At 37.5% G+C, this 17743-nt stretch overlaps 1 protein-coding gene across 18 annotated transcripts in view; it reads left to right on the plus strand.

Moving 5' to 3' along the window:
- The window catches only part of nfixa (nuclear factor I/Xa), an 87090-nt gene that overhangs the window by 50998 nt on the left and 18349 nt on the right, over positions 1-17743 (plus strand). For all 18 annotated transcript variants that reach the window (XM_059554686.1, XM_059554697.1, XM_059554695.1 and 15 more), the window contains one exon: positions 15150-15212. In XM_059554686.1, coding sequence (XP_059410669.1) covers positions 15150-15212 — 63 coding nt within the window. The remainder of the gene's footprint in view (positions 1-15149; positions 15213-17743) is intronic.

Genomic DNA, 17743 nt, shown 5'->3' on the forward strand with positions numbered 1-17743 from the left:
TAATTTAAGTTAATTATTTTCCTTTCACATTTAAAACACTTAAGAGTGTTAAAGGTAACTAATTAATTGCCTGTTAACATGTTAACTGTCACAACAAAACTATTTTGAGCTGGTATGCACGTTAGATGCCTCGTATTCTGCTAACAGTTTACATAAACCACATGATAATTACCTCTAATATTCTGAAGGGAAAGCACTCTGGAGGATGATATAATTATAGAGAGCTGCATGCAATTAAATATTACGGATCGGTTGATTTTGTAAACAAAGCCTCATAAGTGTTGATCTCTTCAGACTATCAGAGTACTGGAGGAGTTAATTTTAAATTATTTTACAATAATTGACTCATCCTCAGACGTTGTGATTGAAATCTGTCTCTGAGTTTCTCAGGGGTGATACTGACTGAACAAACCATCTAAACTGAGCTTCAGAGGACAGTTAGGAGACACTGTTAGATGTCAACATCCTCTTGACAAGATGCAAATATGTCTGCCGTCACACAGGTGTCCACTCACCCTCACAGCTGCTCGAATTACAGATTCCTGCTCTTCTTTCCCATGTGTTCCTTTAACACACTTCTGTTTACGATCATATTCATTAGGACACATTATTATATTTCTCCCAATGAGCCACCACAATGCAGTCCCAGTACCCATCTTAACTGGAGGACCAGTCATTTTGGTTTCCTCACTGGAAGCGTAATGCTCACATCGGTTGTGTATTTTTTGGGATCTGTGTGTTATGTAATACGGTGCTGTGTTAGGGTGAAAGTAATCCCCGCTCTTGTTTGAAGAGTGTTTCCCTGGAGGCTACTGAGGCATGTCGTGGGGTCAGAGGTTAATACAACAGCACGTGTGCGGGTCATGCCGATGCGTGTTAACAATAACAAGCTGAAGGTCAAAGGTTAAAATCGCTGTTAGGCATGGCAGCTGTGTGTGTGTGTGTGATAGGATAATTACTACATGTCAGATTTTTTTTACAAGCTTTTAGTAGATGTATACGTTTTCTGAAGAAAGGCTGTTCATGTCAGTGTGAAACTCACCACATGTGTTACTGTATTGTAGTCTAGGGTTTTCTGGATTGTTGCTAGGTGTTTAGGGCCCATTAACAAGTCTATATGATATTCTGGCACATAGAAATGGCTTGGGTCCCTCCTTCATTGTGAGTCTTTTGGCTGTTGTAAAAATTCTGCCATGTAAAAATTGTAGGTATTAAGTTCTCAAACATTTTGATGCCATAATGTGACCAAAGGTATATAGGCTGTGATGTATTTAATTTAATATACAAAATATTTTAAGATATTTTATATGTGAAATGTTATTGGAAAACCTACTTTCTAAAATGTTGACATTATTGTTTCTTCCACACAGCATTATTGTTAGTTATAAAAGAAAAATGAAACATGAAACTATTTTTGTTAATGGAATTAAATGAGATTTCTAATTAGTTTTTGGATGTAATAGCACAAATTATTTAGTTTGTTCATTTATTTATTTATTCTAATCATTTAATTGATTTGTTTTATTTTAAATCACTTTTTTGTGCTGAATATATTTATTTTAATACATTTTTATTCACATTATTTCTTTAGTTTTTACACCAAATTGAATAAATATAATTATTTAAAACTAATTATTTAAAACTAATTATTTTACACCAAGTCACAAAGTTCTTTAGAAAGCAGAATGAATGTAGTGTTGTGAATTTATTTTTATTTTTATACTTATATAATATAAATATTTTATACTATATTTATAATGGTCTTTGCTGAGCATGTGGCACTGACTCACAGCCTGCTTGGGATCCCTAGATCCTTGTTTGAAATCCCCCAGGATTTGGAAACAATTTGAGGTATAATTCATATTTGTAGCACAAACCGTGAAAGATGTGCTAATGTTTAATACACAGGGTTATTATTAATATTTCAGAATATATATTTTTCTCTCCCACACCCTTTTTAAAGTTATGTTCTGTCTTTGTTCATTTATTATCATTGTGAGGAATATAGATTTGTTTCATTTCTTCAGGGACTTGTGTGTATTTTGGCTTGATGTAGAACATCCATATCTCTATCTAGTCTCTGCCTTTTCTCTCTTTTTATGTGTGTTTGTAATATGCTGCAGCTCAGATTGAAAACAGATTTCTCAAGGGCCTCCACTAGACAAGACCCCCCCCCCACCACCACACACACACACACACACACACACACACACACACTGCCATAATTGCACAGTGTGTCTCAGCTTAGTGCCAGTGGTTTGGCACTAGATTTAAGCTGCATGTGTGTTTTAAAAGTGCCAACATGCCCAGTGTTATTTTTTCTGTATATCCTCTCAATCCTCCCAAATGATAGACTCCGCCACAATCACGCAAACTGTGCGTGTGTGTGTGTTGCGAATCGGTCTTACCTAACTGTGTTAGGATGTTATTTAGGTTGAGCTCTGATTGATTGAGATTTGAGTTATGTAGCTAAATCCTCCATTAAGGGACTAAACACCCTGTAACCTTTTGACCTCACATGGACGTACACAATCTCACACCCATTTCAGAACCAGGACCCTGCAGACCCAGATCAGCAGATCAAACATCTCAAATAACCTAAAAACCACTGGTATGGCTGCAGGAGTGCTGATTAGTTGAGCTCTGATCATGTGATGTGTCATTGGTAAAGATGCTTAGTGAGCTGTGAGAGATCAGTGAGATCAGTCAGTTCTGTGTGTGTGTGTGTGTGTGTGTGTGTGTGTGTGTGTCTGTTTATAAAAGTGTCAGTAAAGAATTGATTGTGGCTAGTGAAAAACAAGATGATTTATGGTTTTACAGGTGTAAAGACACGGATGTGAACACAAATTTATAAAAGCTTAATTGCACATGTTCTAAAATGTCAAACTGCATTTATGCATGTGTTGTTGTGTTGCATTCCTAAAGTTGCCACGAGGGGCACTATAACGGTAGTGTAAATTATTGGCACCATCTTTTATAGCTAGTTTGCTTTACGAACATTTCAAAGAGAACTCACTTGAGTACTGAGATTTGTTACTTATCATGCAAGAATGCATTAGGCACTTGCAATGTTTGCATACTTGCGTGCAAATGTTCTTTGTAAATTTTTAGCATTATTTTAATACTATTTCAGTTTAACTTCTGTTTCAGAAGTGCAGTATTAGTTAAAAATGTTATGTAGTGGTCACATTTCGATTGTATTTTATTTTAATAGATTTTGAAAAAAAAATATATATATATATATATATATGTAATATACAAAAGCAAGAAGAAACAATTTATTTAGACTCTGGAATAGTCACACTTTATTTTGTTCAATTTTTTGTACAAAAACGTTCAAATTACCATTGCATGTCTGAAACTTACCTGCATTACATGCTATATCGCCATCTGCAGGTGGCATGTGACCTGATTTCATGTAATGATGATGGTTGAAGAAAACAGATTTATTGTGTATTATTTTATTAGTTTTTAGTTGTTGGTCTAATTTAGTTTTGTTTAATTTACTTCTGAATATGTTTTAAACTCACCATAGGTTTAGTATGCACTAATATGCCTAATGTGAATGAGTGAGTGATAAAGGGTGTGTTGCAGTGTGAGAAACAAGTGTGTGTGTGTGTGGTGTGGGGGGGGGGGGGGGGCATGAGACGTCTGTCTGCTGCTTTGAAAGAGTGTGTTCATCAAAGATGAAACACGGAAGGAAATGAAGGAGTGTGAGATCTGGACATGTTGGGAGACTTCTGTGGTCTTGCTATTGGCAGACAAATGTTTTCATTTGTCTACTCACACTGCAATAATATAACCATGACTAGAAAGTGAGAGAGAGTTGGCTTAAGAAGACATTAGATATGTAAGTGCCAGAAAACTGTCTATTCTCATCCTCCTGTATTCATTTATATTCATATGTGTGGGAACCTAAACTGCTATAATTGAAAGTAGCTATATACACAACAAATGACTAATTAAGAGTAGATAACTACTTTGAAGCTATATTTTGGAGGGGTGACATGTTTATTTATTTATTTATTTATTTTCAGTTTGCTTGGGTGTAAAGTTGCGTGTGCAAAATAATGTGCCAAAAACAGTTAAAGCAATGTTACTTGTTTGGATAAGTAACTTGTACTATTCTGAGAAAAAAAAAAGAGAATTGTAAGAAGAATTTTGAGATGTAAACTCAGAATCCCTTGGTAGAAAGAAGCTTTAATATTAGTATTAAAGTTAGTAGTTTCATTACTTAGCTATTTATTTACTCCTCAATAGCACATTATTTTCAAAGAAAGATAGGCTCTAATGTTTTGATTTGCCTCGCTACTCTCATGCCACTTTCAGTGAATGTTTCATTGAAGAGAAAGTATCATTAAGGCATGTCCGCCACAGGACTATGAGGCAGAACCCACATTAAAGTTCTTCTCTAGCAGCGGTAAGCAAGCGTGACCAGTCTATTAAGGCAAGACACTCAAACACGGCTACAGGATCAGGGCACTGACACATAGACTGAAATATTTCTGTGTGTGTGTGTGTGTGATAGGGCATCAAAGAGTCTGGAGGAAGTGCATTATGAGCAGCACACACACATACACATCACATTCAGGTCAGTGAGGATACGGTTCCTGCTTCCTCTTGTCTCAAACAATGAAAGCTTTATTACTGGCCAGAAATATTTGGAGAGAGAGAGAGAGTTTATTCAAAAACTTGTGTGCTTACAGTTTACGCAGAGAACATACAAATAAACATATTTACAACAATTTCTTCCTTGTTTCCTGCTCACTAAATATATTTCCTCAGGCACCATAAACTACCATTCAAACGTTTGCAGTTGGGAAGATTTGTAATGTTTTTGAAAGTGTCTTTTGTTCACCAAGGCTTCATTTATTTGATCAGAAATACAGTAAAACAGTGATATTGCAAAATATTATTACAATTTTAAAAAGCTGTATTCCATTTTAAAATTAAGCTTAATTTATTCCAGTGAAGCAAAAGTGAATTTTTGGCATCATTACTCTTGTCTTTAGTGTCACATGATCCTTCAGAAATCTTTTTATCTTTAACATCAATATGCTTAGTATTTTTGCAGAAACCATGATACATTTTCTTTCAGGGTTCTTTGATGAATAAATCCAAAAAACTTGTTTATTTGAAGTCTATTTCTGTTAATGTTATGAATGTCTTTACTGTCAACTACTTTTGATCAGTTTAATGTGTCCTTGCTAAAAAGTATATATTTCTTTAAAAAAAATAATCTTACTGACCTCAACTTTTAAATAAAAGCCATGGCAGTAAAAAAATTAAAATGCAAGCACTAGATATTTGAATAAGTGCCTCTTGATATGCAAGTTAAGTGTTGCATAAATGGCCTAATATTTTCTTGTGGCCATTGTACGTACCATATTTCAGCAAAGGCGATTTGCACCCTAAAGCGATTTTCCTAAAGAGATTAGCAGGCTTGCCGTGTTCTATTGTAGATAGTTTATCTGCAAGCAAAACAATTGCACTATTCATCCTACAATCTGATTTGATGCTACTATGTGCAACAACACTCCTGGACCCAACACACATATTTAGTTTGCTGATTTCTGTGTCTACATGTGGGTGAGTTTGTAGTATTTAAAGCATATTTGTGTACTTTTCTCCATATATTTATCTCTTCCAGAGCTATAAGGCTCTTACATGCCGACAGACTAGCATTTGGGGATAAGTTCAGTAATCACACGCACCTCCCCTCAAAGTGTGTTTTGTAGCAGTGTGTTTGTGACTGCAGGGTATTACGATATTTTATAGCTAAACCTACAGCAGATCAACGGATACAAGCCATAAAGTATTAGATTGAGTGACTGACTGTCTGCAGGGATAAAGCCCAATAACACTCACATAGATTCAGCCTGAGCCCATATGCAGTGTGCCTGAGCAAAACGAAAGGGAGAATGGTGTAAAAGAAGTGGAAATCTGTGAGTTTTTGTCTGTCCCAGCCATCCCAGGGTCCTCAGGGACTCTTGAAACATTAGTGAGGTAAAGAGAAAGACGTGTAGGAGAAATTGAGTGCAATTCAGTACTAAATGTGTTAATGGGTCCCAGCTGCTCTGATCGGAGAACCAGAGAACTCAGAGTTTCGAGATTCCTGAACTCAGGGTCACTTTTGTTCTAGAACTTTCTGTCCTCTTATTCAGCAGAGACGTCGAATGGAGTAATTAACTTGTAGAATGTAATTACCTCAACTCAAAGCTAATGAGAAAATGATGAATCCTTGCCGGCCAGCTAAACACATGCCAGAGCACATTTTCTAATAGTTCTGTAACTAAATCTAAAGTAACTTCACACTCACAGACTACTCAGAATTTCAGCTTATATAATAATATATTCAAATAAAAAAACTGTGATTTTAAATTGCAAAAATAATTAACAATATTTTGTATTTTTGATCAAATAAAGGCATCCTTGCAAAGCAGAAGAGACTTCTTTCAAAAACATGAAAAAATCTTAGATTACAAACTTTTGAATGGTGGCGTCGCAATAAATGGACAAGGATGGACACCCAACAATATGGCAATGATAAGACGAGCCAGTTAACAAGCTGGACACTTGACTTGATCATAACCTCTCTCGAGCCTCAGACAGACCCTGTGTTACTCTCTGTCTCTCCATCTGATTTCACTTATCTGGCAGTTTCGGTCTGAAAGGATACTGATGGCCTAATAATCCTGCTTTCCTGCAATTATCTCTTTTTTTTACCTCTCATTCCATCTTCAGTCCCTCCCCCTCTCTCTCTGTCGAAACCCCTGATGAAAAAGGGGAAGCGAGTGGGACGTTTTTCTGCAACAGCGAGTGTGACAGAATTCTTGCGCTCTCTGTGATAATCTGCAGATGTCGGTGTGTCCGACGAAAATACTAGTCCATGAAAAGAACAGCAAGGAAGAAAACGAGGGAAAACCCAGCGTCTCGGCCGCAGGGTATGTGCGCTCGCTGCCAGTGAGGTGAACGCCACCCAACTAAAACAGAAAACTAAATCACTAAGCAAATGTTTAGATGTCTGAGCTGCATCTGGTGTTGCGAGCCGAAAGGTTGGACTGCTGCTACTAGTAGCTGAAAATAAATCAAATTGCATAGATCAGATCAAATTAAGAAATACAACTGAACTCTGGCAGCATTAAACAAATAGTTCATCCAGAACAATTAAAGTTTAGTCATTATCTGCACCTTCATGTTGTTACAAAAGGAGATTTTTTTGTATATAGCTTTTAGTGACCTCATCTGTAAAAAGTATTCATTCATCACAGGTCTCACTAAGGCTGCATTTATTTGACAAAAAATACAGTAAAAAGAGTAATTTTGTGAAATATTACTACAATTTAAAATAGCTGTTTTCTACTTGAATATATTGTAAAGTGTAATATATTCATGTGATACAAAGCTGGATTTTCAGCATCTATATATATATATATATATAGGATGCATTACTGTGATGCATTATTTTGAGTTTTATTTGATGAATAGAAAGTTCAAAACAAACAGTTTTTAATATAATACATGCTTTCTGAATTAGTGTATAAATGTCTTTACAAAAAAAGTCCATACAGTCACAACAGATTTAAACCAAATTTTGATAGATTTTTTTACTCAGAGGTTTGGAATATCAATTCTTTAGTAACACTATGAAAAACATACAAATCTAAGTACAAAACCTACTAAATGTAAACTACACGTTGCCTGCACTCTGTTTCTGATGATCATTTTTAGAAGTGGTCATGCTCTGGAAAGCGATGTGTAGTGATATATAGCTCTGGCAGTGCATGACATCTGGGCTTGTAGGTGTTTCTGAGGGGCGGTCTGTCCTGCTCAACCTCAAGGGCTGCTGAGGGCGGGAATAGAGCCGGTTCATTTGAGGTTATTGTGATTCGCTTCATGCCAGATGATAGAAAGCACCTGCCTCCCAGCTGTGCTCTACTGGCCCAAGAGTCACAGAGTTGATACATCTGTGGCCTGTTTCTGGACAGAGCAGATGTCTCCTCCTCTATTCCTCACGTTAAACATTAACCTCACTTCCTGCTTGCTTCTGGGGGGGAGAGGGAGAGGAAAACACACACATTATAAATAAAAAAATAAAATCTGTTTATATTGTGTCCTTTCTTCTGATGTGATGCAAATGGCTGAAATGAATGTGTTGGACTTGACTCAGTCCCAAATTCTGCTGCAAATCTCACCAGGTAAAACCCCTGGCATCAGTGTTCATTGTGTAATCACTTTGTCAGCTATCATGGGTACATGGGTCGAGATTCATATTTTTTTTTTTTGCATCCAACACACACATACTGAGAGTTTTCGGGATTCACTCCCACTTTTAAATATGGTTATCACACCAAAACTTTGCAGTGTGTACGTGGCTTTTGTTTCTAACTGCAGACTCCCTCTGATTCAGCCTCTCTCTCTCTCTTTCTCCTTCTTCCAACGTTTCCCCTTTTTTCCACATAAAGCTGTTTTTCATAAACTAGCCTGGAATAGCAGTCCCTGAGGCTGAGGCCTGAAACACTAGCTCTCTCTGAGCTTTCTCTCTGTGTGTGTGTGTGTGTGTGTTTGTGTGTGTGTGTGGAGGCTGAAACACTAGACTTTTCTGAGCTGCTGCCAAACAGATGCAGTCACTTGCAGTTCCACTAGAGAAACCTTCATGGCTCTTTCTCTCCCGTTCTCTTTATTTCTCCGAATCTTGAACCCCCATTCTCACATCAGCCTTGTAGTGCCTCTGTTTGTGACAGATTTTCAAACAATAACTGTTTGCTTTTTTATGATCACTCTGCAGCTCGTAAATATCAGTCGCTCATGCAGAATGATTTTTAGACGTTATTGGCGGTGTTTGCAATCTTTGTATCTTTCATCAAACTGCAATCATTTGCTCTTATTTAGAAGAGACCTAATGTTTAACCCCTTCCATCCCACCACTTTTCATGATCCAATCAGTTCATAGAGATTTCTTTGTTAAATATAGTGATTCCATCACATTATAGTCATCATATTATAGCTTTTTAAAGATCAGATTCAGAATGATGATCAAATCATCCTACCATACACCATTGAAAACACAGGAAGCCGGAAAAAAGTGTCAATGGTGGGGAAAGTGTTAAGGAACATGGTCTGTGATATTGGCCTGCAGGTTATTAATCCTAGAAATTATTATTTTTTATATTTTATTTTACTACTCACATTTTCTTTAGGACAAAATTAGATTTAACATGTTACATTTGGAAGGGCTCCACAGGCCTCCTCTGAAGCCTGGGACCGTCCTACTCCACATTCCTCAGACCGGCTGCCTCGTGTCAGGCAGCATCTGAGAAGAGAAGGTCCTGGATCAGATGAACAGTGGGAATCTAGACGGGACAAGCTCCTTATCTCATTTAATAAGATAAAAGCCGAACCGCACACACACACACACACACGCACACACTGAGCTCAGGTCAGCACAGAACAGCTGGTCTTTAGACTCTGACCTGTGTCTGCACTTCTTCATCGAGATGTTCGTTGTATTTGTTTACATATATGCTCAGATGTTCGCTTGTTTTTAGGACTACTGAGGATTCTGGGAAAAGCTTATTGGATCCTCTAATCGTGTTCTGAGGTTATTTATTGCGATAGCACTAAAAGATCATAGCGCTAAGCGCATAAACACACACATGCAAGCATTTCGCCCCAATCTCTAGTGGATAAACTCATGTGAGGCCTGTGTGTGGATGTGTAAAAGTTTCTTCCCTCATCCAGCTGTCACGATTGACAGTTCGCTAACCCCCAGTGACCTCAGATAACCGTCCGACCCACTGCACCACACACACTCATGACATCATTGAGCATCTGTGTGCTCCAGCTACACAATGCACAAAGAACAGCAAGGCAAGCAGCTCAGGGGGCGGGTTTGGATCGGAACCCCCATATGTCATTGGCCCTTGCAGTCGGTTTCCAGCTCTGTGATTGGCTGGAAAAGGAACCCCCACCTTCCACATGCAAGCATGTTAGGCTTCTGGCTCTGTGACTGGAGGTCAAAGTGTATGTGTGTTCATGTATCAGTGTGTGTCTTCTGTCTGTTATTCTGTTTGTTCTCCTCCTCTATTAGTTGTCTGTTCGCTCTGTTCTCTTTGTCTAGATGTATGTTGTGTACTCCTCTCTTCTCTTCACTTTCCATGGCAACAGATCCTGTCTGCCTTCCCCCTCCTTATTCTCTCTCCCGGCTTTTTTGGCAGAACCTTCTGTTCCCAGACCTCCTTCGGGCTCTTTCTCTTTGTATCACTTTCTTTCTCTTTCTGTGGCACAAAGTGGCGTTTTTATATCACATGATCAGTTCGGTGGATCTCTGTGGCACTGTCCAAAAAAGATCTGCACATTTTTGTGAAGATGAAGAGTGCTGGCCTGTGCAAAACTCACCGCTATGAGGATAGGGTGTTGTTAGCATCGAAAAGTTTGGGCTCAGTAAGATTTTTTCTTATTAATAGTTTTATTAATAAAGGATGCATAAAATTAATTTAAAAGTGACAGTATAGACATTTAGAAGATTTCTATTTCAGCTATATACTGTTTTTTTTACTTTCTATTCATTGATGAATTCTGAAAAAAAAAAATCTATATTACATTTTACAATATATTCAAATGGAAAAGGTTATTTTTATTCTAATAATAATTTACAGTATTTACTGTATTTTCTGATCAAATAAATTCAGCCTTGGTGAGCAGAAGAGACTACATTCAATAAAGTTTTGAAGAGTAATAGGGCTAGGCATTTGTTCAAATCACTAACTTTGAGTGTTGGATAAACTTGGAAGTTTATGAGTCAAATTGTTATGCACTACAAATAGTTGATAAATATGGTGAGTGTTGTAATACAGGTTATGGTGTGTGTTTTATACCTGGTATCCTGTTTAGCCCTTCACACAGTGAACTATTGTAAAGCCTGTTTAACAGTCACATCCTGTCTAGGTCACGGGGTGTTCTGTGTTCTGTGTTCTGAGGACACACACTCACACACATACACAAATGGATGCACATCCTGCTCTATCTGGCCAGATTTAGCATTAGATAGTAAGTCTGAGGAGCGTTATCAGCGTATTTCTCTGTTTGCATTGCATAAAAGTGTGTTTATGACTATCATTTATTGGACTTGTGCTTGCACTGTGGGCAAAGACAACCACAGCGATCAAACCACAAGTGTCAACAAACTGTTTATTTGTATTAACACTGAAAGGTGATGTTTGCTGATGTGAAATTGCACACCTGTGACTGCCCTGAAATGGCCCAAATCGCATCACCTGCTGTCTCCAAAGCTCTAGGGCCTTTTGCTCTGCTGTTTATATGTCTGACTTCCTCACTGCACTTAGGAGCCCCCTACTGGGCAGAATGAGAATAGACTTAAAAAGCCTGTGATGGGTAAACCTCCCAAAATCATGTCCAGGTCATAATTGGAGTGAAAAGTGAAAAATAAAATAATGCAAAATTTTATTGAGCGTGAGGAAAATTTTTATTTTTGCGTTATTGCAGGTTTTTACATAATTTCATGAAAATTAAGAATTCTCCTCCACTCAGTGGCTCAGTATTGTGGATATATATTGCAAATAAATTACATTTGTATGAGTCTAATGTCACAATAATCTATTGTTAGTATTGATATAAAATGAAGAAAGTTAATAAAAAGGTTAATAATGATACTATTGCAAAATTTTCTAATTTAATGTTTTAAAATACAATTTATTTCTGTGATCAAAGCTGAATTTTCAGCATCATTTCTCCAGTCTTCAGTGTCACATGATCATTCAGAAATCACTCTAAAATGCTGATTTGATGCTCAAGAAACAGAAACCTGTGGAAACCTTTTTTTTCAGGGTTGTTTTTTGAATATAAAGTTCAAAATAACAGCATTTCTTTTTTAAATCATGTATCTGTTTACTGTCTTTTTATTAATTAAATGCATCCTTTCTGAGTAGAAGTATTAGCAGTCCTCATTTGTAAGTTGACTTTGGATAAAAACGTCTGCTAAATGACTAAATGTGAATATAAATGTATTAGTACGAGAAGAAAGAAATATATTTTCTTGGTTTTTAAAAAGGAATGCAATAGAAAGAGTTAAATAGAACAAAATAGTGCAAAATAAGTTCACTTTTTTTTTTTACAAATTACAATCTATCTCTAGATGATTATTTTCACTTCTTTAGTGATTTGAGTAACACAGTAATTATTATTCCAACTTCTCTCTTCTTTTTCTTTCTTTCTTTCTTTCTTTCTTTCTTTCTTTCTTTCTTTCTTTCTTTCTTTCCTTTTTACTTTCTTTCTGTCCATCCTTCTCATTCTGTCTTTGTGGACGAGGATCCTCCTGGGGTTCCTTTGAGATCTGATGTGCCCATCTAATCAAAAGCCTGTAAAGAGCCCAAATCACGTCGTCTTTAGCCAGGGTGTCTCTCGCTGGTGTGAGTGTGTTAAAGCTATTTATGTCAGCACACTGATGGAGACACTTGGATTTATGTGTGGAAGATGCATCTTTATTTTTCTGCTCTCTTCTCGTCTCTCTGCCTGCATGTGCCTCTCTCCATTCTCCATGTGTGTGTGTGTGTGTGTGTGTGTGTGTGTGTTGGCAGACTCTGGCTGCAGACGGGCACACAGATGGGTGACAGGCTGTGCTGAAACCACTCTCACGCACCTGCTCCTTCATACATATACTTACACATGCATACATAGAAAAATGTACACACACAAATGCACATTGAAAAACAGCTTGCTTTTAATGAAATAACCTCACAAATGAGTTTACGTTCGTTGAGCTTGTTCCCAAAGCTCTTCATGTGTAAGTGCAGACAGATGTTTGTCTCTGCCGACTCTAACTCCCGAGCATCTGTAATCCAATAGCCCAGTACCGCAGTATACGGATGTCCTCCAGCTATGAGATATTTCTCATCGTGACACTGAGCTCAGGATGAGAAATAAATAATTAGAGCCGAAAGAAAGCCGGAGAATGATGACTATTGGCTGATAAATGAGTGTGGAGAGCCGCAGAGTGAGAAGGCAGAGGGGATTAGGATGCTTTGGAACACTTTAAGAGCATTATGGATTAAAAAAAGGTCAGAATGTTTAGCAACATAATGCTAAACCTCTTAAGCGAAACCCAACTGCATGCTGATAAATGGGGACGGAGGGAGGGGGCGACGAAAAAGAGGCTGTATGGGGTTTAACATCTGTTTGGGACTGAAAAAGAGAGACATGTTTGAAAGACACGGAGAGATCCGTTTTTATAGGAACAAGCATACATGCACCTAAAGTCATTATACATTATAATAAAAAGAACGTGTATGGACATCTACTCACTCATAATCATGAAACTTGATGCAACGTGCACCAAAATTAAATTTGACAGCTGCAGCGGATGGAAAGACTGTGCGTGAATAAAATTATGTTGAGAAAAAGTTTTAGTCTGCTCCTCACACAAAGCTATCATTATAACTTGAGAAGAGCTATGATTTATATGGCCCACTTTTATCAAATTAATAAGCAGCTCTTTTAGGAAAAAAAGTATAAGACAGGAAGTCAAAGAGATGACATGGATGCTTAGACTGACATGAGAGTGAGTAAATAATGTTCAATGTAGTTCACCATTTTTAGATGACACTAAAGTCACACCTGCTAAAGGTTATTCAGTCTGTTAAAATGAAAAATTCTCATGTCGCTCTAAACTAGTAACTTTTTCTATGGAACAAAGTGTATATGGAACGAAAATGCATGAGAATAACTGCCTATGAAGTTTAGTAGCACATTTGCTTGTTTTACACTGCTGTTCAAAATTAAATTTCTATTCTAAAAGCATAGCAAGACAACATTTGCCCTAAAATGAGAGAAACAGAAATAAAACATTTTTGCAAATATATATATATATATACACAGCAAGGGCACATTAGATTGATCAAAAGTGACAGTAACGACAAAAGATTTCCATTTCAAATAAATGCTGTGCTTTTTAACGTTCTATTTATCAGAGAATCCTGAAAAAAATTATCATTGTTTTCAACTTTGATAATAATCAGAAATGTTTGAGCAAATCAGCATATTAAAGTGATTTCTGAAGGATCATGTGACACTGAAGACTGCAGTAATGATGCAGACAATTATGCTTTGATCACAGGAATAAATTACATTTGAAAATGTTCAAATAGAAAAAAAATTATTTTTTGTAATTTATTTGTAATAATAAAATTAGTTTTGGGGGTTAAATGATCTAACACGTTACAGAGGTACTTAAAATAGTATTTCCCCCCTTTTGGTAGTCTTTCCTCACCTACTAGAGCACACTTGGAGAGTCAGGACTGGTAGCGATGCCATGAAGCTGCCCTAAACGGACAGTACATATAGGATGAATATGTTTTTGGTAATTTGTGTGTTGGTGAAATCAGTTACAGTGTTTACAGTCTGCACCAATCTGACCGAATGACTTGTGCACTCTTTGTGGCATCGCTTTTACTCTCACTCAGACAGGACTTGGGATGCTGTATGCCATGTGAAACACAACCTACTGTACACATTTTCCAGCCTTGTTCATGGGTTTGGACCTAAGTTTATCCTCTGTGTGTGTGTGTGTGTGTGTGTTGTCAGCTAGCAGGAATGTGTGTGCATCGCCAATACTAAGATGGCTGCCAAAGACTAAAATGGCTGCCAGGACTCCAGAAAAAGAGAAAGTGAGAGAGGAGAAAGAGAGAGAGATGGAGACAACACGCTAAATGTAGAGAAAAAAGAAACGGTCTTGCTCTTTCTCCTCTGTTCAGACTGCTGTTCTTTTGTTTGTGCGAGTGTATTAGTCCTAATCTCTACACACTCTATCAAATCATGCTGGCATGAGCCAGTGTGTTCCCTTATCACCTACAGCCGTCCGATAAACACCTCCACAAACACACATGCACACGCAGCCTGCCATAAACTGTGCTGATAACAGACACTTTCATGCACATGTACTCAGACACTCGTTTCTCATTTTTTCTCTCTCTCTCCTCTCATGTTCACACGGCTTGACAATGTCTGCTCGCAGTGTTGTTGTGTCCAAGTGCCTAAACTGAACAATCACTGAACAATCCATTTCCAACAGTAGTAATTGAATATGAGCCATTTTCTGCCATTTATGTGAATCTTTTCTCTGTTTCTCAATGCAGAATCTGGGCAATCAGACAATTCCAATCAACAAGGAGAGTCAGACATCAAACCCCCACCAAACGGTGAGAAAAAAATGAAATAAATATATATATATATATATAAATATAGTTATGCCATGAAAAATATTTTTTAATGTCTCTTCCAACACTTACCAAGTCTGCATTTAATCAAAAATAAAGTACAATTGTAAAATAATATTACAGTTTAAAATATTTTTTCTGTTTGTATGTATTTTCAAATGTAATTTATTCCTGTGATGCGCAGCTGAATTTTCAGCATCATTATTCCAATCTTCACTGTCACATGATCCTTCAGAAATCACTCTAATATCAGGGCTCCAGACTAACTTTTTTCACTAGGAGCACAGTGGCGCCCAACTGAAAATTTTAGGGGCACAACCAGAAAAGTTAGGGGCGCACACCGTAAATCAACATGCTAACCAAATCTACAAATTACCACTGTATTACTAATAAATACTTTAATAATAGATGCAGAAATTACAATGTGCTGTTTCAAATTCACTGCACTTTTGAAGATGCAACTGCAAGGTAAACTGACAGCACCATCGCTGTCATGACAGTACAAATAGTAAACAAAATGCCATACATTCAGAATAAAAAAAGTGCTTAGTAACAAAGTGCTTAGTAACCTGGCATCATATACACCTTAAAATGCAAGCACATGACAATGGTGTACAATTATGTCTTACACTGGACGAAAACACAGTTGCCTGAACAGTTTTTTCCCTCTGTCATCATCACACCTCACAGCTGAAGTATTATGACACCTTAAGTGATTATTTAAACTAATAAATATTCACAGTAAAGACAGCTAAAGTTCGTAATAGGTCTAAACAAAATGTGGATTAAAACATACCTTGAGGCACAGCCATTACGGCACCTTAAGTGATTATTTAAACTTATAAATATTCAAAGTAAAGACAGCTAAATAAGTTAGTGATATAGGTCTAAACATAATTTGAATTAAACTTACCTTGAGCATGTGCATGTTTCACTTCGATGTGGCCAATCAAAATATTCATTGGTTTCCCTTCGTTTAGGATCCTTGCGTATATGATTTAGCATTCCTTTGTTGAAACGTCGGTGTCCCCATCGATCATAACTGATAAATACGGAGCATCCTTGATTTTCGTGTAAGTCTTCCCCTTCGATTACTCCCAACGAATTGTGCGCATGCTGTATCGTTGTTGTATGTTTCGTTAAGTTTTAAGCCATTCTTCCTTTGAAGGTCGAGCTGGCATTTGTTTTAGGTGAAGGGTTGTTCCTCTTTAGCAATGAAGTAGGCCGTGTTAAATTTCAACATCATCTCTGCCTCACTTGGGCTCTGATTAACAGTTTTTTGTCTTCTAAAAGGAACTGGCAGTGGCGTTGCTTCTTGATTTATAAACATGTCACGGCATATTCGCGATGCTTTAGGCTGAGATTGTGTTTAATTAGTGTAGTGTGTTTAAACTGCAAAGTGCCTGTATTATCGGCATAAGTTGTGTTCCCCGCAGTTCTGGGATAGCTGCTGCAGTTTTTGCAGTTCGTATAGTTCGACTGCTAATAGTACCTCAGCCAGCTGAATTCTTTCAGCCAATCTTCTCGAAAATGGTGAGCGCGGGCTTTTTTCGCCACACCAACCTCTGACTCTGCATCATCATCCGACGGTGACACTGTAGACTCTGGCACTGGTACACTAGCTGCAGGTTGGAAGAACGAATCAATAGTTTGCTTGCTCATAGCTCAGACGCACGCACATATCAGTTAGTGATGATATTTGTCTCCGTTTCCTTCCCACAGATGTTTACGCGCGCTCGATTATCTCTAGGCCCCTCCCCCTCCACACATTTTAGCCACTTACAGTGGCCATTCCCTATTCTTCTCACACGCATTGGCCGCCTCACAGACAGGCATCACTCAATGAGACGTGAGTGTGTGCTCGCGTCTCATGAGTGTGTGTGTCTCTGTTTGCGTGCGTGTGCGCTCACGTCTCATTGATTATTTCATTGCTCATTTCATTGATCATTGACGTGCCCCTTCCACGTTTAATGTATAAAAAAATACGGAGGGTGGGGGAGGCAAATTTACTGGTCGCACATGTGCGACTGGATGTAAAATTCAGTCGCACACTCTCAAATTTTGGTCGCAAAATGCGACCATTTGGTCGCAGTCTGGAGCCCTGAATATGCCGATTTGCTGCTTGAGAAACATTTCTTATTATTATCAATATTGAAAACAGTTGTGCTGCTTAATATATATATATATATATATATTTTAATATTCTTTAATGAATAGGAAGTTCAGGAAGAACAGCATATTATTTGAAATAGAAATCTTTTGTAATATTACACGTTTTTATTCATTTAATGCATCCATGGTGAATGTTAATTTATTTTTAAAAAAAGAAAAAGAAAAATCTTACTGACCTCATACTTGAGTACCACAATCCCACAAGCAGGGGTTTTAGACTATAATTACGGTAGCTGGCCAGCTTTTGTCTGAAACACAAGATACTTGTTATTATTGTCTTTGTATAAATCATGCATTAGATTTTGATGCTGGATGCATGTGGTACTGGTCTCTTATCACAG

This window comes from Carassius carassius, chromosome 7 (genome assembly GCF_963082965.1).
Source record: "Carassius carassius chromosome 7, fCarCar2.1, whole genome shotgun sequence".
Taxonomy (NCBI): Eukaryota; Metazoa; Chordata; class Actinopteri; order Cypriniformes; family Cyprinidae; genus Carassius; species Carassius carassius.